The sequence below is a fragment of the Rhinoraja longicauda genome, chromosome 5 (genome assembly GCF_053455715.1).
Source record: "Rhinoraja longicauda isolate Sanriku21f chromosome 5, sRhiLon1.1, whole genome shotgun sequence".
NCBI classification, from domain to species: domain Eukaryota; kingdom Metazoa; phylum Chordata; class Chondrichthyes; order Rajiformes; family Arhynchobatidae; genus Rhinoraja; species Rhinoraja longicauda.
Window position 1 is genome coordinate 42,898,254 of NC_135957.1, and position 23,812 is coordinate 42,922,065.

At 40.7% G+C, this 23,812-nt stretch overlaps 1 protein-coding gene across 2 annotated transcripts in view; it reads right to left on the reverse strand.

Moving 5' to 3' along the window:
* Positions 1-8,290: 8,290 nt before the first annotated feature.
* mapre3b (microtubule-associated protein, RP/EB family, member 3b) overlaps positions 8,291-23,812 on the reverse strand; it is a 54,495-nt gene continuing 38,973 nt past the window's right edge. For both annotated transcript variants that reach the window (XM_078399359.1, XM_078399360.1), the window contains exons 6-7: positions 16,051-16,203; positions 8,291-9,084 (exon numbers count right to left, since the gene is read on the reverse strand). In XM_078399359.1, the coding sequence (XP_078255485.1) occupies positions 9,013-9,084; positions 16,051-16,203 (225 nt within the window). In that variant the 3' untranslated portion in view covers positions 8,291-9,012. The remainder of the gene's footprint in view (positions 9,085-16,050; positions 16,204-23,812) is intronic.

A 23,812-nucleotide genomic window follows, 5' to 3' on the forward strand; every position in this document is an offset into this window, starting at 1 on the left:
AAATATCAGTTTGCATACAGGGCCAATATAGATCGGTGGATGACGCAGTCAACCTAGGCCTGCACTTCATCCTCCAGCGCCTAAACCGCAAGGGGACCTATGCCAGGATTCTGTTTGTGGACTTTAGCTCTGAATTTAACACCATTGTGCCAGAGCTACTGTACTCCAAACTCTCCCAGTTGACTGTGCCTGAACCCCCTCTGTCAATGTATCAACGTGCAGCATGTGAGGCTGGGAAAGCACATCTCGGACCCGCAGACCCTCAGCATAGGAGCACCACAAGGCTGTATACTCTCCCCTCTCCTTTACTCTCTCTACACCAACGACTGCACCTCCACAGACTCCTCTGTCAAGCTCCTCAAGTTTGCGGATGACACACCCCTGATTGGACTGATCCAGGATGGGGAGGAATCTGCCTACAGAGGGGAAGTGACACAGCTGGCATCCTGGTGCCATCGCTACAACCTGGAGCTCAATGCCCTTAAGACAGTGGAACTAATTGTAGACTTTCGAAGAGCTCTCCCCATTCACCATCAACAACATCACATCTGTGGAGTTATTTAAGTTCCTTGGAACCATCATCCCCAGGGACCTTAAATGGGGGACACCATCGACTCCACAGTCAAAAAGCCCAACAGAGGATGTACTTCCTGCGGCAACTAAAGAAACACAATCTGCCACAGGCAATGATGGTCCAATTCTATACTGCTATCATTGAGTCCATCCTCACCTTCTGCATCATGGTCTGGTTTGGCTCAGCCACCAAGCACGACATTCGGAGGCTGCAACGGATCGTTCGCACAGCTGAGAAGGTTGTTGGCTGCAACCTTCCCCCCATTGACAAACTGTACACTGCAAGGGCCAGGAAGCGAGTGGGCAAGATCATCCCTGACCCCTCTCACCCTGGCCACAAAATCTTTGAAGCACTTCCCTCTGGGAGGCGACTCCGGACTGTCAAAGCAGCCACAGCCAGACTTTTTCCATGACTATTAGTTCTACTCAATAACCAAAGTCTTTAGTCTCTTTTTTGCTCTGGTTTATTTTCACCCACATGTTAAGACCGTAATGTTGTATCCTTATTGTTTTTATGTGGTTATGCTTTATTCTTAATTGTTAACTGGATGTTTGTGTTGTCATTTGTGAGTGGAGCACCAAGGCATATTCCTTGTATATGCACATACTTGGCCAATAAACATATTCATTCATTCATTCATTCATTCATTCATTCATTCATATTATAGGCCTATGTCATGAAGTGGAGAATGACACTGTGATGTTCTGTTTCAGAGAAAGAGTTTAGTGCTTACCCAACACACAAAAAAATCACAAATACACCAGAAAATATAAGATACATTCAAGGAAGTTCATACACAAACAAGTGCATAAGTCAAATGCATCAAAAGGTATCCAACTGGAACTTCCAAGTACCTGGCAATAACCAACTTCAATAGTCTAACAAACCACCCTTGATATTCAAATTTATTACATAGAAAATAGGTGCAGGAGTAGGCCATTCAGCCCATCGGCCAGCACCCCATTCAATATGATCATGGCTGATCATCCAAAATCAGTACCCCGTGCCTGCTTTCTCCCCATATCTCTTGATTCCATCAGCCCTAGAGCCATATCTAAGTCTCTCTTGAAAACATCCAGTGAATTGGCCTCCACTGCCTTCTGGCAGAGAATTCCACAGATTCACAACTCTCTCGGTGAAAAACTTACCATTGCTAAGTTCCCCACCATTGGAAAAATATGGACAATGAGAAGGTTCTTTATTGTCACATGTATTGAGGTACAGTGAAATTTTTTGCATACATTTCAGTAAATATTTTGAAGATTGTGGATAGAACTAGTGTACGGGTGATCGTGGTCAGTGCAGACACGGTGGGCCTAAGGGCCTGTTTCCACACAGTATCTCTAAAATTGAAACTAACAGGGTAGAGCTTTGGGCACAATCAGGGAAATAGATTTTGTGTTGGAGGAGGTGCAAGTGAACCTCTGCCTCGCCTGAAGACTGTCGGGGTCGTTGGACGGACCACATCTTCCCATCTCCACCCCTTTCCGCTGAGACCGTTCCCTCCACAACTCCCTGAGTCCCTTCCCACCCAAACCACCCTACTTTCCCCTGCAACCGCAGGAGATGTAACACCTGACCTTTCTGTCCTGGGCCTCCTCCATTGTGAGAGTGAGGCCCAGTGCAAATTGGAGGAACAGCACCTCATATTTCGCTTGGGTAGCTTGCATTATGAACATTGACTTCTCTAACTTCAAGTAGCCCTTGCTTTACCTCTCTCTCCATCCCCTCCCTCTTTCCAGTTCTCCCACCAGTCTTACTGTCTCCGACTTTATTTTATCACTATACCGCCCACTCCCCTGACATCAGTCTGAAGGGTCTCAACGTCATCCATTCCTTCTCTCCAGAGATGCTGCCTGTCCCGCTGAGTTACTCCAGCATTTTGTGTCTACCAGGGAAATAGATTTGTCAGCCCACTGAATATGCATTCATCATCAAGCATCCACCTATTCTAACCCATTTTAATCGTTCCACATTCCCTCAGGCTCACCTGCACACTTGTGGAATTTATTTACAACTAATTAATTTATTTTGGAAGATCAGTCACTTTGCCTAACACCACCACAGATCGACAGCAGATGCTATCTTGCCATGTCCCAACTGGACCACTCGGGCAGCAAGTACACAAACGTTAGACTGTTGTTTGATTGCAGCTCAATGTTCAACAGCAACATCCCCTCCAAACGTATCATCAACTCAGGGAACTGGATCCTCAACTTCTTCATCAGCAGACCTGATCAGCAGACATTTATCTAAAGGAAAATTCTGGAACATGATAAAATATGTGATCTTAGGACAAGTTTTAAGTAGCTCAGTACAACCTAATTGTTGAATCAGTTTTCACTGGTGCCTTAGTGTTCAGTATACCTTCACATTAATGGCAGCACTGCCGGAATCAGCACAAAAAGGGCTCATTAGTATATTAAAGTGCCCACAACCTGGCCTGAAGCCCTGCTCTCCCTGTTGCAATGCTCTATGTCAGGGGTGTCAAACGCATTTTCACCCCGGGCCACATCAGCATTATGGTTGCCCTCAAAGGGCCGGTTGTAACTGTAAGACTGTATAAATGTAACTAATCCTTAACATATTGTTAAATAACTGTCTCTGCATTTGATTATTATTTATTGAAATGTACAAATATTGTACATGCATTAACATAAATGTAAAAATATATGTAAGCACATTGACAAATTGGGCCCGTTCTTCGTAGGGTTTCCATTGCGACCTGGGGAAATCGCGTTTTTTCTTTAAAATAAATTGTCTCTTAATTGTCCCCCACTATCCCACTTCCCCCCCACCCCCACTCTCTTCCCCCACCACCACCCACACCCCCTCTCACTCTGTCCCCTTCCCCCCACCCCACTCTCTCTTCCCCCCAATCACCACCCTCCCCAGTCCCACTCTCCCTCCCACCCCCACTCTCTGCTCCTCCCACCCTCCCCCTCCCCCCACTCTCCCCTCTTCCCTGACCCCCTGTTCCCCTCCCCCCCACCCTCTCTTCCCCCAACCACTCCCCCCTGCTGTCCCCCTCCCCAGTCCCACTCTCCCCTACTCTCTCCTCACCCACTCTCACTCCCCCCCTTTCCCCACCACCCCCTTTCCCCTACTCTCGCCTCCCCCCACCCCCCACCCATTCTCTCCTCCACCCACCCTCACCCCCCTCCTACCCCTTCCCTCCACCCACTCAGCCCCCACGTCCACTCCCCTCCGTGGAGCCGTTGGCGGCGAAAGGCACTTACCGAGCGTGCAGGGAGGAGGAGGAGGGAGCTCCGGACTACTCGAGTCGGGTGGCGGAGGTGGGACTGCTCGAGTCGGGCAGCGGATGTGCGACTACTCGAGTCGGGCGGCGGAGGTGGTACTACTCGAGTCGGGTGGCGGGACTACAGTCGAGGCGGGTGGCGGAGGTGGGACAACTCGAGTCGGGCGATGGCTACTCTTGGAGAAGGGGAGGGGAGAGAAGCGAGGGGAGCGGCGGGAGGTGCGCACAAGATGGCGGAGCGTGAGGAGGCCGCCATCTTTCTGAAGTCGCGACGGGTCGTCGGTGGAAGCGGCCCTCGTCAACGCCGCCATCGGTGGAAGCGGCCGCTGAAGGAGAAGCTGCCCGCTGCGCTGCGGCCTGTGTGCGGTAACGGTGCGGGGCGCTGGGCGCGGGCGGGAGTCGAGGATGCCGTGGCGTGGGTTGAAGGGAAGGATGAGGACCATCAGTCAGACCATCTCCCTCCTGCTCGGGAGTGTCCCCCGGGTGTGGGAGAGTGAGGGGAGTGAAGAGAGGGGAGGCAGTGATTGCGGAGGGGGTGCGGCTCCGCTAACGGCGGCCATCTTGTTTGTGCGAGTGAGGAGAGGCCGTGCGTGCCTCTGTGGTGACGTCAGACGCACAGCACTTGGAAAAAATGTGTTTAGAAATGAGTTTTAAAGTTTAAAATGTCTGTAACTTAAAAGATGTACGACTAATGACAATTAAGCTCTCGCGGACCACATAAAATGACGTGGCAGGCCAGATTCGGCCCGCGGGCCTCGAGTTTGACACATGTGCTCTATGTGGTTACAAATTGACTAGCTCCTATGGCCTCTCATCATCATGTGTTGAATGTGACAAATTCTGTGTGCTCCTCTCTTTCTCTGACTGCAAAACTCTCTCAAGCCTACAGAGTTCACTGTTGTAACATTTTTAATGTGTTCACTCGCCTTAAGTGCTTGTACAGTCAAGCAAGATTGGGGGACAGCAGTTTTCATGATATCCAACAAGGGTGATGACAAACTGTACGGTCTGAGGGCAGTATGTGAACACATAGAGCAGGTACTGTTAGCTCCCAGTAATGCCCACACCACTTTGCCAGCCAGGGTACAGTTCATTCATAAGGATTCATTATTCAGTGCTTGCCCCAGCCTCACTCCCAGCTGTCCTCAAAGGCAACTCTCCACACCAACCCATGGGTCATTCATTGCTGAGATAGTGCTGGCAGAGAGCAGGTAATTAAAATATGTTCTCATCAGTCGGTAGGGCAGGATTCACGACAGGTTCTCGGCTTAGCAACACACAGGCCAAACAGTGGTCTTTCTTAAAAATAGAGGCAAGTACAGACCCCTGTGTTCGAACTAGAGATCCATCTGTGCTCTGAGCTGCAGCTTTGAAGCACTGAGCCAGTTTTCCCAGCTTTCAATATAAGGAACGTTACCATTCACCAGCTGACATTGATGAGGTATTTTCTTTTTTTTAGTCCAATGACCTCAGATGATCTTCACTGGGATCACACACAGATGTGATCATGAAGGTGGTATACCAGCAGCTCTACCTTTTTAGAAGGTTAGAGATTTGGTACGTCACCAAATATTCCAGAGAAAGTATCCTCACCAGTTGCATCATCACCTGGTACGGCAATTCCAACAGACAGGAACACATTCGGCTTCAGACAGTGGTGGACTCAGCCCAGTCCAGCATGGGCAGAGTTCTCCATTAAAAGCATTTCCATGAGGTACTGTCTCAAGAAGCTGGCATATATCATCAAGGATGCCCACCATTCAGACCATGCCTTTTTTTTGTTGCTGCCATCTGAGAGGAGGTACAGAAGCTTGAAATCCCACATCACCTGGTTCAGGAACAGCAGCTTACCTACAACTATAAGTTTCTTGAACCAACCTATATAACCCTAATCCTACCTTGGCAACAGAATATTAAGGGCTACCTCTTGCACTACCATAAACACAGTCTTTTGCACTAATAATTTGTTTTTCTAAAGTTTTTTCTACTCACCATCTTGTAGAACCAATGTGTAATTAATATATGCAGTGCCCCCCATAATATTTGGGACAAAGACCCATCATTTATTTATTTGCCTCTGTACTCCACATTTGAGATTTGTAATAGAAAAAAATCACATGTGGTTAAAATGCATTGTCAGATTTTAATAAAGGCCATTTTTATACATTTTGGTTTCACTATGTAGAAATCACAGCGGTGTTTGTACATAGTCCCCCCATTTCAGGGCACCATAATGTTTGGGACACAGCAATGTCATGTAAATGAAGTAGTCATGTTTAGTATTTTGTTGCATATCCTTCGCATGCAATGTCTGCTTGAAGTCTATGATTCATGGACATCACCAGATGCTGGGTGTCTTCTCTGGTGATGCTCTGCCAGGCCTGTATTACTGCCATCTTTAGCTTGTGCTTGTTTTGGGGGTTAGTCCCCTTCAGTTTTCTCTTCAGCATATAATAGGAATGCTCAATTGGGTTCAGATCGGGTGATTGACTTGGCCACTCAAGAATTGACCATTTTTAAGCTTTGAAAAACTCCTTTGTTGCTTTAGCAGCATGTTTGGGATCTTTGTCTTGCTGTAGAATGAACCGCCGGCCAATGGGTTTTGAGGCATTTGTTTGAACTTGTGCAGATAGGATGTGTCTATACACTTCAGAATTCATTATGCTACTACCATCAGCAGTTGTATTGTCAATGAAGATAAGTGAGCCAGTATCTTCAGTAGCCATACATGCCCAGGCCATAACACACCCACCACCGTGTTTCACAAATGTGGTGGTATGCTTTGGATCTTGGGAAGTTCCTTCTCTCCTCCACACTTTGCTCTTGTCATCATTCTGATATGTTAATCTTCGTCTCATCTGTCCACAAGACCCTTTTCCAGAACTGTAGTTGCTCTTTTAAGTACTTCTTGGCAAACTGTTCGCTGGCCATCCTATTTTTGCGGCTAACCAGTGGTTTGCATCTTGCAGTGTAGCCTCTGCATTTCTGATCATTAAGTCTTCTGCGGACAGTGGTCATTGACAAATCCATACCTGACTCCTGAAGAGTGTTTCTGATCTGTCGGACAGGTGTTTGGGGATTTTGCTTTATTATAGAGAGAATTCTTCTGTCATCAGCCATGGAGGTCTTCCTTGGCCTGCCAGTCCCTTTACAATTAGTAAGCTCATCAGTGCTCTCTTTCTTCTTAATGATGTTCCAAACAGTTGATTTTGGTAAGCCTAAGGTTTGGCTGATGTCTCGAACAGTTTTATTCTTGTTTCTCAGTCTCATAATGGCTTCTTTGACTTTCATTGACACAACTTAAGAATAGGTGCTGCGAGCTCTCTTATACCTGCATTAAGGAGGCATTTAAACACACCTGAACAATTACAAACATCTCTGAAGCTATGTGTCCCAAACATTATGGTGCCCTGAAATGGGAGGACTATGTATAAACACATCTGTAATTTCTACATGGTAAAAGGAAAATGTATAAAAATACCCTTTAATAAAATCTGACAATGTGCACTTTAACCACATGTGATTTTTTTCTATTACAAATCTCAAAATGTGGAGTACAGAGGCAAATAAATAAATGATGAGTCCTGTCCCAAACATTCTGGAGGGCATTACCACTGGCCAAAACACCTGGAGCTGGCGGCCTACAGCTGGGGCCACCTGGGGCTTTGGTTGGCAGAGCCCGCGGACCGAACTCACCATCTGCGGAGCTGGCTGTCATCGGAGGCTGCGGGAGCGGCTGCGACTCGCCTCCGGAGGCTTCGGCGCGGGCCGCGTGGACGTCGGAAGCTCGCAGCCCCCTGATTGGGGGCCGACATCGGGAGCTCCAGCAGCGGCAGCGTCTTCGCCCGCCCTGGATCACAGGGCTTGGGTCGGCCCACCTCGGACCTTTCACCGTCCGGCGCGGCCTGGAATAGGCCGCGGGATTTTCTCCGCCCGGCGGGGGCTTCAATGTCGGGAGCAATGACCGCCCCGACGTGCAGCGGCAGCATCTTGGCCCGCCCTGAATCGCGGAGCTTGGGTCGGCCCGCTGCAGACCTTTCACCATCCTGCGCGGCGTGGAACGTGGCAACTACAACAGCCTAACCGCGGGAGAAGATGGCAGGGGAAGTGAAAAGACATTCTGGCCTTCCATCACAGTGAGGAGGGGACTGGAGGAGAATCACTATGATGGATGTTTCTTTTTTTTGTGTGTGTTGGTTTGTGGTTGTGTGTGTAATTGCTTATTTTATTGCTCTTATTGTTGGACTGTGGGTGACGAAATCTCGTCCAAAAGACTTGGTTTTTTTGGATGACAATAAAGGTAATTTTGATTCTGATTCCTCACTGTACTTGTGCATATGACAAACGCAATTTGACTTCACTTGCCAACAGTCATCTTCTGACTGAAATGCATCAAAACCTACTATGTTAAACATGCATTTATGTCAGCAATACAGGCATTAAGTATACAAAGCATGTTATTTTTCACAAGTTTATTTTAAATAAATGTTCACAGATGCAAGTTTTGTTTCCACACATCGGTGTCATGGGCACAGTATCAGAGGGTGCAAAATGTGATGTCAAAGGCATATTTTAGTAGTTTTTGATGAAAAAGCAGCTGGAATTTAGTTAATCTCAGTCACATCAAAAAGCGTCCCTTATTCCTTATGTATATAGCAAACTATAATAAATTACTCTTAAAGCATTAAAACTGAACTCCGACCTCAATCAGCCAAGTCACTGTTTTTCAAAGCGAATTTGCATAAAAGTGTAGAATCACCATCTTCCCTGTCATAAACCATTTGCTAAAATATCCACATGCTTTCAGAAATTATAGTGACTGCAAGGATATCCAAGCTCTTTTAACTTTCAAAGAAATCTAAACTGCATGCTGCTTATAATACAAAGGCAAACAACTTGCATTATCATCCTGGATTTCTGATTACTTTCAAACCAAAGTGCAAGGTACTTATTTAAGAAAAATATACAAATTAAATATATTTTATAATACAGTTTGCCAGTAATAGTGATGAGGATGATATAGTTGTAGCAATCTGTGATGCAGAGTGTAAAGATTTATAGTGATTGTGTAGTGGCTGTAGAAACTCAACTCTAATTAATGTTAGTAAACAGCCTAGGGAGGTTCTCAATCACAGAGAGCAGACAGATTGGGAAAGGTATAGACAGCTATTACATAGACTTAATATTCATCCTGGTCATCTTCTGGGTGATTTATATTAATGTTGTCATCCTCTGGAGGGGCAAATCCATCCTGCAGTACAAAAATACAGTTTGTTAATTCATCGGGACTAAATAACTCACATGTAAATAGCATTAACATAATAAAACACTTCAATGTTCTGAAGTGTTATCAATCAAAATTTGATCGAGGGATAAGAAAATTAGAGAATATTGCTGAAAATGAAACTGCTGCCTATGGGATTGTACTTGTCTCAAACTTATTGCAACTTAAATGTTTGTTTGAAAAACGGCCCGAAATGAACAGAAATCCAACTTCTGATGAAAGGCACAAAATGCTAGAGTAACTCAGCAGGACAGGCAGTATCTCTGAAGAGAAGGCATGAGTAACGTTTCGGGTCGAGACCCTTCTTCAAACTGAATCAGAAGAAGGGTCTCGACCCGTAACGTCACCCATAGTCTGAAGAAGAGTCTCGACCCGAAATGTCACTCATTTCTTCTCTCCAGAGATACTGCCTGTCCCGCTGAGTTACTCCAACATTTTGAGTCTATCTTCAGTTTAAACCAGCATCTGCAGTTCCTTCCTACACATTCTGATGACCGGTCAATGACCTGGAATATTAACCATTTCCCTCTCCAGAGATGCTACCTGATCAGCTGAGTATTTCCAGCATTTTCTGCTTTAATTTCACAATTCCAGTAAAATTTACTAACAAGTGAAATAAACTTATTGTAATTACCAATGCATAACACCAATAATGCTCAACCTATTTTATAGTTCTCATATTTTCTTACACTATATGAAAGCCATTTGACAATCTAGTCCATGCAGCTCCAACTCAACAATTCCATTCTCCAATTATTTTTTCTGTAACCCATTCTCTCTTTCTCACGTCTAACAATTTCACCCAGGGTGTAATTTATCTTAACCAATTAACCTATGAACGTTGATGTGCTTGTGACGTGAGAAGATGTCAGAGTACCCATGGTAAACTCACAATCACAGAGCAGACAAATTCAACAGTATTGGATCCTCAGATCAGGATTTGATCCTCATTTTTGTAGAGCTGCTGTGCTATTGTGATAAACATGAATTAACAATCAGATGTATAAGAATTGATTACGAAATATGTCCTCTAACTTTTCATTCACCGTGTGGTTTCTTGTGTCCGTTATATAATAATAGTTTAAATTGAAAGAATTTTGATAGAATTGTTCAAATTTACACCATTAGGTCCAATGTGCGTGTGTTGGCTCGTTACATTTGCCTCTGAGCCTACTCCCAAATAATTTTTGTGTTTAATCCTTAAGTCCTTCATTTTGTATCAGTTCAACTCCCTCAAATAATTTTGGAATTAAATTCCACTGCTTTTTAAGATGCAGCATTAATGGTTACTCCAATGTAAATCAAAAATACTACAGCCCTTCCTCTGCAGCTATTATCAGTAACAGTATTCCTATGGTATGGAGACACTTGCCAGAAAGAATCATTTGCTATCTCTGGAAGTATCCCATTTTGAAAATTCCATTTGCACAGTCCATTACTTTTTTTTAATGTTGCATGTGGAACAAACAAGCCCAATATCTCCCTATCCCTAATGTTCTGCCAACCAGGTAACATTCTGTAGTCCTCTGTAGTTATTGAGGTTTTTTTATTATTTGTTGATGTTTGGCAACAATCTGAACTGAAGCCATGTTGCTATACAATTCCAGTATTTGAGCTTCATAAAACATGATAAAGACTCAAGTTCTGGTCTCCAACTGGAGGCGTGGGTTCGCATCCCACTTCTGACACCATGTAATAAAGTGCTTAAGTACACGCTAAGATACAACGCATCATTTTATTGAAGTACTTACATCATAGGACCTGTAGTACATTACAGCTCCGAGCTGCTACATTTACTGCCTGACGTAGGCGAGTTTTTAATATTATAAAGCACATACTAGGCGGGACTACTACTAACAAGCACTACGATTGGCTAGCATGCAATAGCCCATCTACACTAATTAAACTTTAATTGTTCAATCTCTGATTGCAAAAAAAACATTTTCTCCTCAAATGAAACAACTTCAAGAATTCCGGTTTCATCTGATGCAGTACACAATATTCAACTTCCCACCTCTACCAATGTCTTGCTCTCATCAACTTACAGGAGATGGTCTCCAAATGAAGTCCAACAAATTTATAAATGGGTTGAAAAAAGAAGTCAGCACTGGATGTTAATCCACCAAAAACTAATGTTATCCGACTTTTTAAGAAAGGAGGGAGAGAGAAAACAGGAAATTATAGACCAGTTAGTCTGACATCGGTGGTGGGGAAGATGCTGGAGTCAATTATAAAAGACAAAATTGCAGAGCATTTGGATAGCAGTAACAGGATCGTTCTGAGTCAGCATGGATTTACAAAGGGAAAATCATGCTTGACTAATCTTCTGGAATTTTTTGAGGATGTAACTAGGAAAATGGACAGGGGAGAGCCGGTGGATGTTGTGTACCTTGACTTTCAGAAAGCCTTCGACAAGGTCCCACAGAGGAGATTAGTGGGCAAAATTAGAGCACGTGGTATTGGGGGTAGGGTACTGACATGGATAGAAAACTGGTTGGCAGACAGAAAGCAAAGAGTGGGGATAAATGGGTCCCTTTCAGAATGGCTGGCAGTGACTAGTGGGGTACCGCAAGGCTCAGAACTGGGACCACAGCTATTTACAATATACATTAATGACTTGGATGAAGGGATTAAAAGTAACATTAGCAAATTTGCAGATGACACAAAGCTGGGTGGCAGTGTAAACTGTGAGGAAAATGCCATGAGGTTGCAGGGTGACTTGGACAGGTTGTGTGAGTGGGCAGATGCATGGCAGATGCAGTTTAATGTGGATAAATGTGAGGTTATCGACTTTGGTGGTAAGAATAGGAAGGCAGATTATTATCTGAATGGTGTCAAGTTAGGAAAAGGGAACTTACAACGAGATCTGGGCTCCCCCAACATTGGGAACATGTTTCCTGCCTCTAAGTGCATCAGTCACTGAAAGGAAGCATGCAGGTACAGCAGGCAGTGAAAAAAGCCAATGGAATGTTGGCCTTCATAACAAGAGGAATTGAGAATAGGAGCAAAGAGGTCCTTCTGCAGTTGTAAAGGGCCCTAGTGAGACCGCACCTGGAGTACTGTGTGCAGTTTTGGTCTCCAAGGCATTCTTGCTATTGAGGGAGTGCAGCGTAGGTTTAGGTTAATTCCCGGAATGGGGGGACTGTCGTATGTTGAAAGACTGAAGCGACTAGGCTTGTATACACTGGAATTTAGAAGGATGAGAGGGGATCTTATTGAAACATACAAGATTATTAACGGATTGGACACATTAGAGGCAGGAAACATGTTCCCAATGTTGGGGGAGTCCAGAACCAGGGGCCACAGTGTAAGAATAAGGGGTAGGCCAATTAGAACCGAGATGAGGAAAAACTTTTCAGTCAGAGATGTAAATCTGTGGAATTCTCTGCCTCAGAAAGTAGTGGAGGCCAATTCTCTGGATGCTTTCAAGAGAGAGCTAGATAGAGCTCTTAAGGATAGCGGAGTCAGGGGGTATGGGGAGAAGGCAGGAACGAGGTACTGATTGAGAATGATCAGCCATGATCACATTGAATGGCGGTGCTGGCTCAAAGTGCCGAATGGCCTGCTCCTGCACCTATTGTCTATTGTCTGTTGGATATAAAAAGGACTGTCACTGTATTTACTATATTAAAAATTAAACGCCAGATCCTGGCAGAGCACGAGATTACAGGTACAAAAGACAGGTAAGTGTATTTATCATGAAAATTAACAGAGCTCTTTTCTATTAAAATCTTGGAATTTCCCAGGAAATGCTTCTAGATCCTAAATATGCTATGTACCAAAATAAAGACTTGGGTTGTGCAGGGGAGGGGGGGGGGGGGGGGGGGGGTCCTGACGTGGAAAAGAGGATGGTGTGCACAGCTTATCACCATGAAGAAATTCTTTCATTTCAAATGTTTCAGCAGCTTAATTTGAAAAGTGAAAGACAACTGGTCAGAAAGTCAAGTGACATCAAAGCAAATTACTGTCATTTAAAAAATATTATTTTATGCAATCAAGCAGTCTATTTAAATGCATTCTCTCTTGGCATTTTCCTGTTCTAGTCCGTCAAGTGGTGGATGGGATTAACCCTGAGTGATCAAGCTAATTTCAGGTTAAAGGGAACAGTCTTCCTCACCATTATAATTTACCAACCCATAAGGTACAGAAATTTTCAACAAAAACACCATGGCCCAGAATAGCATGACAGACTGGACCTTCTTAAGCCATCCAGAATCTCAGACTAACTTTCCAGGTTTAGAATATCATAAGAGAAGACTGAGGATCTTCTTTCAATGTTAATTTGTGTCAAATTTCATTCTGTAAATAGGGTGATAAGAGTCAGCAAAACACATGTTGCTGTAAGAACTCAGTTGGTCATGCGCATTTGTGGAGAGAATTTACAGGTGACATTTTGGGTCAGGACCTTTCTTCAGTTTGATTGTAGTTGGGGGGGGGGGGGGGGAGAAAACCTGACAAGTGACAGGTGGATACAGGTCAGGCAGTTCGATTAGCAGATGGATGGAGTAAGTGTCAAAGGCTTGAGGTGAAAAGGAGTCAAAAGGGTGTCAAATAAGGGGAGAGAAATGTAATGTCATGGGTGGGAGACGGGGAGGGGGAGGGAGAGAAGAGGTGGGATAAGAGGGAGTCAGAGTTGGAAGATGAGCGAACAAAAGAGTGGAAAGAGGCAGGGTAGCAGGGGCAGGATAGTGGGATAAATGGATGCGCATGGAAGAGGAGCACATGAATTCAGTAATCATGTGAACGAAGAAACTGCAAAATTGCATTTTGTGTCCATCTTCAATATTCATATTGTTGGGTTTGAAGATACCCAAGTGGAATATGAGGCACTGCACGTCTAGTTTGAGCATAGCCTCACTCAGGCAAAGGAGGAGGCCCAAAGACAGAAAGGTCAGTATGGAAAGGGGAAAGGGAGTTAAATTGGTTAGCGCAACCAGGAGATCAAGCAGACCGTGGCAGAACGAGTGCAAGTATTCAGCAATACAGTTGCCTAGTCTACGCTTGGTCTCACTGATGTAAAGGTGATATCAGGAACACCGAATGTGGTAGACGAGGCTTGAAGAAGTGCATGTGAATCTCTGTCTCACCTGGATGGACTGCTGGGTTTCCTGGATGGAGGCGAGGGAACAGGTATAGGGATAGGTGTTACATCTCCTGCAGTAGCATGGGAAAGTACCTGGGTAAGGAGCGGTGGCATGGGAAGGGGTGAATGAACCAGGGAGTGTTACGGCTGTTGAGATAATAGAAACTTGCCCCAACAGAGTTCATAAATTATTACCCAAAATTTTGATATATGGAATGAAATTCACTCATGAAATTTATGTGGAAAAAGTAAATAAATCAATAAAATATTCATTCGTTTCAACTAATTTCGTAATGCAGGTGCAAATGATGAGACCACTTTCCAGAATTTTCACTGGAGTAGAGGAGGCTGAGGAGTGACCTTATAGAGATATAAAATCAAGAAGGGCATACATAAGATGAATAGAAACAATCTTTTTATCGGCGGTAGGGGATCTAAAATAAGACAAAGGTTTAAGGAAAGGACAAAATTTAAAAGGGATCCAAGGGGTAACATTTTCACAGATGGTGTTCTGTATTTGTAACATGCTGCCAGAAGTGTTAGAGACGGTTACAATCATGATATGTGAAAGACAACTAGGTAAGTACATGGTTTGGAGGAAAATACACCAGGCTTAGGGAAGTGCAATTAGCTTGATTAGGAAACTTGGTCAGCATGGACGAAGGTAGACATGCCTGACCCTCCTACACATCCTACTCAGCATGGACGAGTTTGGCCAAAGGCCTGTTCACTTTCTCCATGACTCTTTGGCTCTAAACACTGGATAATATAAAAAAGGTTAATTGTACATCTTAAATAATCTCTCTTAAAAAATGTTAGAATTAATAATTTTCTAGATGAAGAAAAATATTGTTCATATTTAAGTAAAATAAGAAAAATTTAAATTAAAGTTTTCAACCAGTGGGTCTTCCTGGTTTTCAAGATAATTATGGGGATCAATTTTAAAGAACACTAGCCAGGCACAGACTCGTTGGGCCCAAACCTCTCCTGCGGGCCCCGCAACCCTCCGTGCAAACCTCTCCTGTGGGCCCGGCAACCCCCGTTGGGTCCAAACCTCTCATGGAAACATAGAAAACAGGTGCAGGAGGAGGCCATTTGGCCCTTCGAGCCAGCACCGCCATTCATTGTGATCATGGCTGATCATGACCCTGTGGGCCCGGCAACCCTCTCCCAACTGAAGACACGTGGACCCGTTGCCGGCCAGGGGCAGGCGAGGGGGAGAGGAAAGGGGAGAGGAAACCACTCACCCTGGCCCTGGGCAGCCAGCAGCTGGAGAGCTCTCCTCACCCTCCCCCTCCCCCATTGGCCGCCACTCCCGTAACTCGGGCGGGTCCCGCCCCCCTCCGAGCAGCAACCCTCCCCCAACTGCGTACGCACGCATCCGGCGACCATCTTACTTAAGTATTAGATCAACAGGCCCCAAGTGCGCAGGCATGGACCCGTTTGTTCTGCGCACGCGCGGTTCCGGTGGCCATCTTACGCAAGTATTAGATCAACGGGCCCCAACTGCGCAGGCGCGGACCTGTTGGTTTCCCATTGTAACATCGAACACGGCTTACAGGCAGGGCAAATGGAAAAGGGATTTATTAAAGTTTAAAAAGGTGATTTTTAAAGTTTAAAAAATGAAAAACCTTTAAAATATAACAACCATTTGAACCGCAGGCCAATGGTGAGTAAGGTGGGCCTAAAATTGTTGTGCCAACGTGTACCGTTTTGGCTGTATTTCGGGAACAAATATATCCACAAACATACAAGATGAGAGTGTTAGTAACATATAGACAACATTATCATTAATATTTCTGAACGTTGAAGTTGAATTTCAAAGGAATAATAGTAATGGAAATACATACTTCAGTTGCATACAGAATCTCCGCAATCTTTTGAACTGCAGGAATGTTCTCATTTTCATGTTCTTGGCAGATGAGTTCAATGTCTCTTAGTTTACTGAAGTAAAAGTCTCTCTCCTTCTCAAGTCCATCTACCGTCAGTTTCAGTTCCATTAGCTTTACGAATTTAAAGAGAAAAAAAAGATAATAAATTACAATGGCACATTTGATCTAAAAATATTCAGTGGTAACTTGCATAACATGATAGCCGAATGGTAGCTAAACTAATATTTTCTCACGAGAGAAATATATTTAAATGCCTACAAATGCTGATCAGGATATGCAGAAAAATAATTAGTTTTGGAAACATGTATTAAAAAAATCATTCATTTTCTTATCAATGGCATGGAAATTCTACAAAGATATTTCAGTTAAATATTGCATTGGGGTGAATTCTACTGGCAGATATTTTTAATAATTCTGAAGCAAATGCTGGCTACTAGCCATGTCTCAGGAGTTCCCCACATATCCATTGTCAAACATGGAAGCTCAGATGCCAAGTGCATCTGATTGCATGCTCCATTGACACGAGTGTTTGGATGCACTTAAAATGTAGCTGTCAGCTTGAAACCAGGATGAGTTGATATACAAGCAGCATCCCCCTATCCTTTGAGTAGAGATTGATGGCCCTGCACAAAAAGATAATGTGCAAAAGGTATGTTATATTTTTTCTTTAACATTTTCAATTATTTGTTAGTTTTAATCATTTTAAATTAAATTTCTAACTTTAAACTTTCTCGTCCATTATGGTCATATTTCCCACAAGTTGGAAAACCAAGGTAACTTTAATTTATTTCTGCACTGAATTGTCTTTCTGAAACTATTTTGTGTAAAACATTGGATTTTGACAAATTGCAGAAGATTCACAAAACAGAGAAATTATTATAGGCTGTAAGGATTTAAGAACCCAGTTGTACAAGGCCACAATTTTATGGGTTTAGAACGTGGTTAAGGGATCAAGAAGCAAATGTTAAAGTGTGGATGAGGGATCCTGATAACGCCAGATGGGACTTTAGAGATTAGACCAGAATTCTTGTTAAAACACAAATTTTTAATCAAGTTTTCCTAGCAACAGCACTGCAAATTCCACTATCTAATTCTAGGCAGTTATTACTTTGAAAGTTGTTTTTGTGCTGCTCACCCAAACTTTTATTTTACATACAGAAACAGAACAATTATTGTTGCTGTTATCTAAGTGTAAATTTGACCAAGCAAAAAAAGCATTAATCATAAAAGCAGAAGAAAGAAACAGGAGTTTCTGTCTGGCATCTCCACATAATGTCTTGCATGTGCATTACTAAGACAATCATCACTGAAACAAATGGAAGGTGGTGAATTTGAGTATGTGCTACATATCCAGCAAATCCACCAAAAATTATGGCTCGTCCATTCCTCTGCAAACAGATAATTGAGGGAACGGCAAATTCCAGCATCTACAAAACAAACTCTTCTTCACCAGTGAAAATTTTACGTATTGTTTCATTCCCTTCAATCTTGAAACATTGTCGGAGATTTCAGTCATTTGAAAAATTAGTTAAAATTGTTCACTTGTGACTTTTAGATTTCATTCTATCAATCCCATATCTCTTTTCTCTTCTATATTTTGTTTTCTGCACAAGGTTTCCCACTGAATCAATACTCTAATTTCAACTTTGTTATCCATTAGCCAAATTTGATTTTCCTTACATAAATTCATATTGACTCTGTTCAAGCGTATCATTATTTTCCAAGTGCTGGATATTACATCTTTATTCCAGCATTTTCCCAGGTCCTTTGGTTTCTCTCCCTCCTTTCTTGCACAGTGGGGTGACATTTGTTATCCTCTAATCTGCCAGAACCATTCCCAAAATGGCTGGATAGAGCTCTTAAGGATAGCGGAGTCAGGGGGTATGGGGAGAAGGCAGGAACGGGGTACTGATTTGAGAATGATCAGCCATGATCACATTGAATGGCGGTGCTGGCTCGAAGGGTCGAATGGCCTCCTCCTACGCCTATTGTCTATAAAACGTATAACATTTTGGCATTCACCTAGCATCCACTGTTTCTCAGGTCACATATTTCAGACCATAAAGTTGCATCCCTTCTCAGGCTCATAAACTTCTCTAGTTGTTTTTTCCCCCAATACTCGTCTGTTTTTTTGTGAATTCTTTGATTTTTGTCATTCGCACTGGTTCCTTGATTATAATATTTTACGGGTATTTTTATTCCTATTCAGTGAAGACAGAAATGGCATTTATTTGTTTCCTCTGCCATTTCTTAAATGCTCAAATTCTTCTGCTTCTATCAGCAATGCATTTACATTGCCCTCAAAAGTCTTTTCCTGATCAGTGATTTTGGTGAATTTTTGCATGACTGTACCTCTAAGCAAGGGAAAAAAATACAATATACCTACAAAGCTCCGTAAACCACACAGCCAGGGGGAAATTGTATAAAAGGAAACATGGAAAATTTAGCAATGTGCTGATCAGCTAAGTCTCTTTAAATTTAAGTATGTCTGAACCAAATCGTATCTGTCAGACTGCCCCAACCTTCTTTAGTGTTTTTTTTTTTTTTTTTTTTTTTTTTTTTTTTAATATTATATCTTTTTTTAAAATTATTTTTGAAAAGCATATGTACAAATCGAAATAAGAAAAAACACATTTGTTACAACGTTCTTACATAGCTTCAATTTTTAAATTTTTAAAGAGAGAAAGTAAAAATAAAAATATAAAACTATAAACTTGGGGAGAGAGAGTAAGAGGGTTAAAAAAAAAAAGAAAAAAGGATCTAACAATAAAAATTAACGGGAGTAGATCCGGGAGACAAAAACCACAGCTGTACATCCAACCCCCAACTCAAGTTTCAACTTTTTATTTAAATTTTTTTTTAAATTTTAGTCCTGTGCCAAACCCATTTACTTTTCTAAAAATTCAATAAATGGAGACCATATTTTTAAAAATAACTCAGGTTTGTCGATTAAGGCAAACCTTATTTTTTCCAAATGCAGGGTCTCTGTCATTTCCATAGTCCACATTTTAATTGTGGGGGTTATTGGTTTTTTCCAAAATTTAAGTATTAGTTTTTTCGCAGTTATTAGACTGTAATCAAGAAAATGTACCTGACTTACTGTAAAATTTGTAGTATGTTCTGATAATCCTAATATAATTAATTTTGGGTCCATATCTAATTTTTTATTAATAACTTTAGAAACTATTTTAAAAATCTCCAACCAGAAGTTTTGCATTTTTATACAAGTTACGAAAATATGAGTTAAATTAGCTTCTTGAAATTGACATTTATCACACATAGGAGAGATACTAGGAAAAATCCTATTTAATTTCGTCTTCGAATAATGTAATCTATGTATTATTTTAAATTGTATTAAGGAATGTCTAGTATTTAATGAACATTGATGTATATGTTGTAAACTTTCATCCCATATATCTTGCATTATAAATTGATTCAATTCGTCCTCCCATGCTCGTCTATAAGATTCTGATGACGGAATGTCAATGTCAAGGAGAATATTGTAAATAAAAGATATTAATTTATTTGAGTTATAATGTCGATTCAGGCATACATCAAGTGTTTCTGGACCTCTAAACTTATATTCTTGCATGTGTGATTTTACATAATCTCTAAGTTGTAAATATCTAAAATAATTATTAACATGTAATCCATACTTCTGCTGTAACTCCTGAAACGAAAGAAAAGTTCCCTTATGGTAAAGATCTCCCACCCTTTTGATTCCATAACTTTTCCATTGAGCAAAGCCTCTATCTAAGACAGACGGTTTAAAAGAAGGATTATTCGCAATAGGAAGGAAAACAGATAATTTACTCAATTTTAACGTAAGCTTTAATTGTTTCCAGGTACGGATAACACTATGTATAATGGGATTACCTCCATATGTTTTTTTATTTAAATTTATTGGAGCTAAGAGGATCGCACCAATATCGAATGGTAAACAATCCTCTTTCTCCATCTTTAACCAATCCGGTTGTTGATCAGAATCATCCAACCAGCAGGTTATATTTTTAATATTAACCGCCCAATAATAAAATAAAAAGTTAGGTAAAGCAATTCCTCCATTAATTTTAGACTTACATAAGTGTCTTTTATTTATTCTATGAGTCTTGTAGTCCCAAATAAAATTAGTAACAATTGAATCAATTTTAAAAAAAAACTTTTTTGGAAGGTAGATCGGAATTGCTTGAAATAAGTATAGTAGCTGTGGCAGAAAGATCATCTTTATAGCATTACTACGACCAACTAATGATATAGGAAGTGTTTTCCAAAATTGGATATTTCTGTGTAATTTAGCAAGTAAAGGAGGAAAATTTGATTTAAATAAAGAAGTATATTTCCTAGTCACGTAAATTCCAAGATATTTAAACTTTTCATAGGCAATTTTGAAAGGAAATTGTTGAAGTATGGCCGGATTATGCTCCATTATTGGCATAATTTCACTTTTATACCAGTTAATTCTATAACCTGAAAATGAACCAAATTGAGTTATGAGATTTAATAAATTCGGAATGCTAATTTCTGGCTTTGTAATATATATTAATACATCATCCGCATATAAAGAAATTTTATTGGTTGTATGTTTAGTGTTGTAGCCATAAATATGTGAATTTGATCTAATACTCTCAGCAAGTGGTTCTATAATTAGGGCAAATAAAAGTGGTGATAGTGGACATCCTTGTCTACAACCCCTAGCTAAATGAAATTTAGATGACAGCATTTGATTAGTTAATATTCTAGCTGTTGGGGATGTATATAAAAGTTTCACCCATGCACAAAAATTTTCCCCTAGTTGAAATTTTTCCATCACTGAGAAAAGATAGGGCCATTCTACTTGATCAAATGCTTTTTCAGCATCTAGCGAGATGATTGCTAAATCTTCATTTAATAGTCTATTTGAATAAATTATATTAAACAAGCGTCTCAAATTGAAAAATGAATATCGTTTGGCTATAAAGCCTGATTGATCGGGGTGTATCAAATTGTCTATAACTAGACTTAATCTCTGAGCTAAGATTTTCGCTAATATCTTCTGATCAGTATTTAAAAGAGCTATCGCCCTATACGAACCAGGGTCTTCAGAATCCTTATCTTTTTTAGGAATGAGGATTATTGTTGATTCAGTCAGAGTTTGTGGCAATCTGTTGTTTAAAAGCGTGACTATATACAGTTTGCAAACGTGGAGAGATCAAACCACTGAATTTTTTATAAAATTCATTATTTAAGCCATCAGGGCCAGGAGTCTTCCCATTTTTCATGGATTTAATAGTCTCTTCAACGTCTTTCATAGTTATTTCTGCGCCCAGTAAATTTCTATCACTCACATTCAACCCAGGAAGGTTACATTCCTGCAGAAACTTTTGCATCTGCGCAGAAGTATCTGTTATTTTTGATGAATATAATGACTGATAAAATTGCAAAAATCTCTGATTAATATCCTTAGGTAGTTTAAGCAAATCTCCATTTTCTGATCTAATTTTATGAATTGTAGAATCATCTTCTAATTTACGGAGTTGACGTGCTAGCAATTTCTGTGGTTTATCTCCAAATTCAAAATGTTTTTGTTTAGTATATTGAAAAAGCCTTAAAATATGAGCTGAAAGGATATAATTTAACTTATATTTGAGAACTGCAATTTTATTATGTATTTCAATAGAGGGAGCGATGGCATTTGTTATGTCTAACTGTCTTATCTGACTTTCCAGGTCATTCTGTTCAGCTCGGTTCTTCTTGTTTTGAGACGCTTGAAAAGCAATAATACATCCTCTCACAAACGCTTTAAATGTTTCCCAAAGCAGGGACGCAGGTGTTTCAGGAAGGTCATTTGCGTTAAAAAAAATCTCAAATTGCGATTTAAGATAGTCATAACATGCTTTTTCATTTAAGATTTGCGGGTTAAATCTCCAATTAGTCTGTTTCCCCGTTGCTCCTTGGAGTTTTACCCTAAATGTTAAAGGGGCATGATCGGATATAATAATATTATGATATTTTGAATTATACGTATAAGGAATAAGTTTGGAGTCCACCAAGAAATAATCAATTCTTGAATAAGTTTTATGCACAGGTGAATAAAATGAATACTCTCGGCCTGAAGGATTATCAATCCTCCAAACATCTTTTATATTTGCATTATTTATATAAGAGTTTAATAATTCACACGACTTGGATTTTGTTTTCCTTTGAGTTGAAGATCTATCCAAATAAGGATCTAATGTACAATTTAAATCTCCTCCAATTATCAAATTATATTGTCCAAATTCTGGAATGGTATTAAATATTTTTTTAAAAAATAACGGATTATCAAAATTTGGTGCGTAGACATTCACCAATATCAATTTTGTAGAATATAGTTCTCCCACTAATATAACATATCTACCTTCAGTGTCGACTATAGAGGAAGTATTTATAAATGGTATACCCTTACGAATTAAAATAGCAACACCTCTTGATTTAAAGGGAAACGATGAGTGAAATACTTTATCAATCCATTTGCCTTTCAGTCTATTATGTGCTACATTTTTTAGATGAGTTTCCTGAAGGAACATTATGTCTGCATCAATAGATTTTAAATGTGAAAGTACTTTACCTCTTTTAATTGGTTCATTAACACCCTTGACATTCCAACTACAAAATGTAATACCTTTAACCCCTGTTTTCCTAATAGAATCTTGCATCTTAACCAATGAATGGTCTATAATAAAGCAAATGGTCTGGCACCCAGACTACAACATTTTTCTTGAATGAGGGGTGGATGATTTTTTGTACAGCGTAGAGTGCCTCCCGGAAATATCTCCCAAAAGTATATAATTTCTGAAAAAAGACATGATAATAAAAGTTAAATCTAAAAAAAAAATCAATATCTAAAAGGTTAAAAGAGTGCAGGAAAAAAGAAGAGACAACTAAAGCTACAACTACAATTAGTGCAGTTAGTGTTAGCCACCCTAAGGTGGCAAAAAATCTAAGGGCTTCCGTAAGATGTAAAATAAAATTAATACTAGCTCCGTTTGTTAACACAATTATTATTTGTTTTTTTTGTTTTTTAAAAAGAGAGATAAACGGGGCAGGCCCGAAACTAATTAGTCTATATTAAATCGATTTTTCTATCTAAAGTGTATTAATTAAGTATTCAAAGTAAGGTTTACATAAATCAAATATTACTTATACTTCTTATTAGTGATGATTAATAAAAATATACATGTTTTTTTAATTAATAATTATTAATTACGGTTAATATACGTATAGTATATACACTAAACTTAAATCTTTGAATTTTCATATTTTTAAAGTCCAATTAAATGTCTGCCAATTAAGATAGCCATGAAATCATAATCAAGCCTTCAGCGACCTTTCGATCTCCCGAGCAAATTCCAGTGCTTTATTATAGTCAGTAAAAAAGGATTCTTTTTGATTGTAGGTCACTCGGAGTTTTGCTGGATACAACATACCAAATCTGAGCGCTGGGATCTTCTTAAGAATAGATCTTGTCTCATTAAACAGTGCTCTTTTCTTAACCACCTCAAAGGGGTAATCTCTGAAGATGCGAATCTCATCGCCTCGGAATGATAAAGCTCTGTTACTAGCAATTCTTGTCAGCATATCTTCTAAAACGTGAGCATTATGCACCCTCAGAATCAAATGTCTTGGAGGCGCATTAGCACCTGGCCGTGCTCTCAGTGCTCTATGGGCTCGATCCAGCAAGGGCTTTGAATCCATTTTCAAA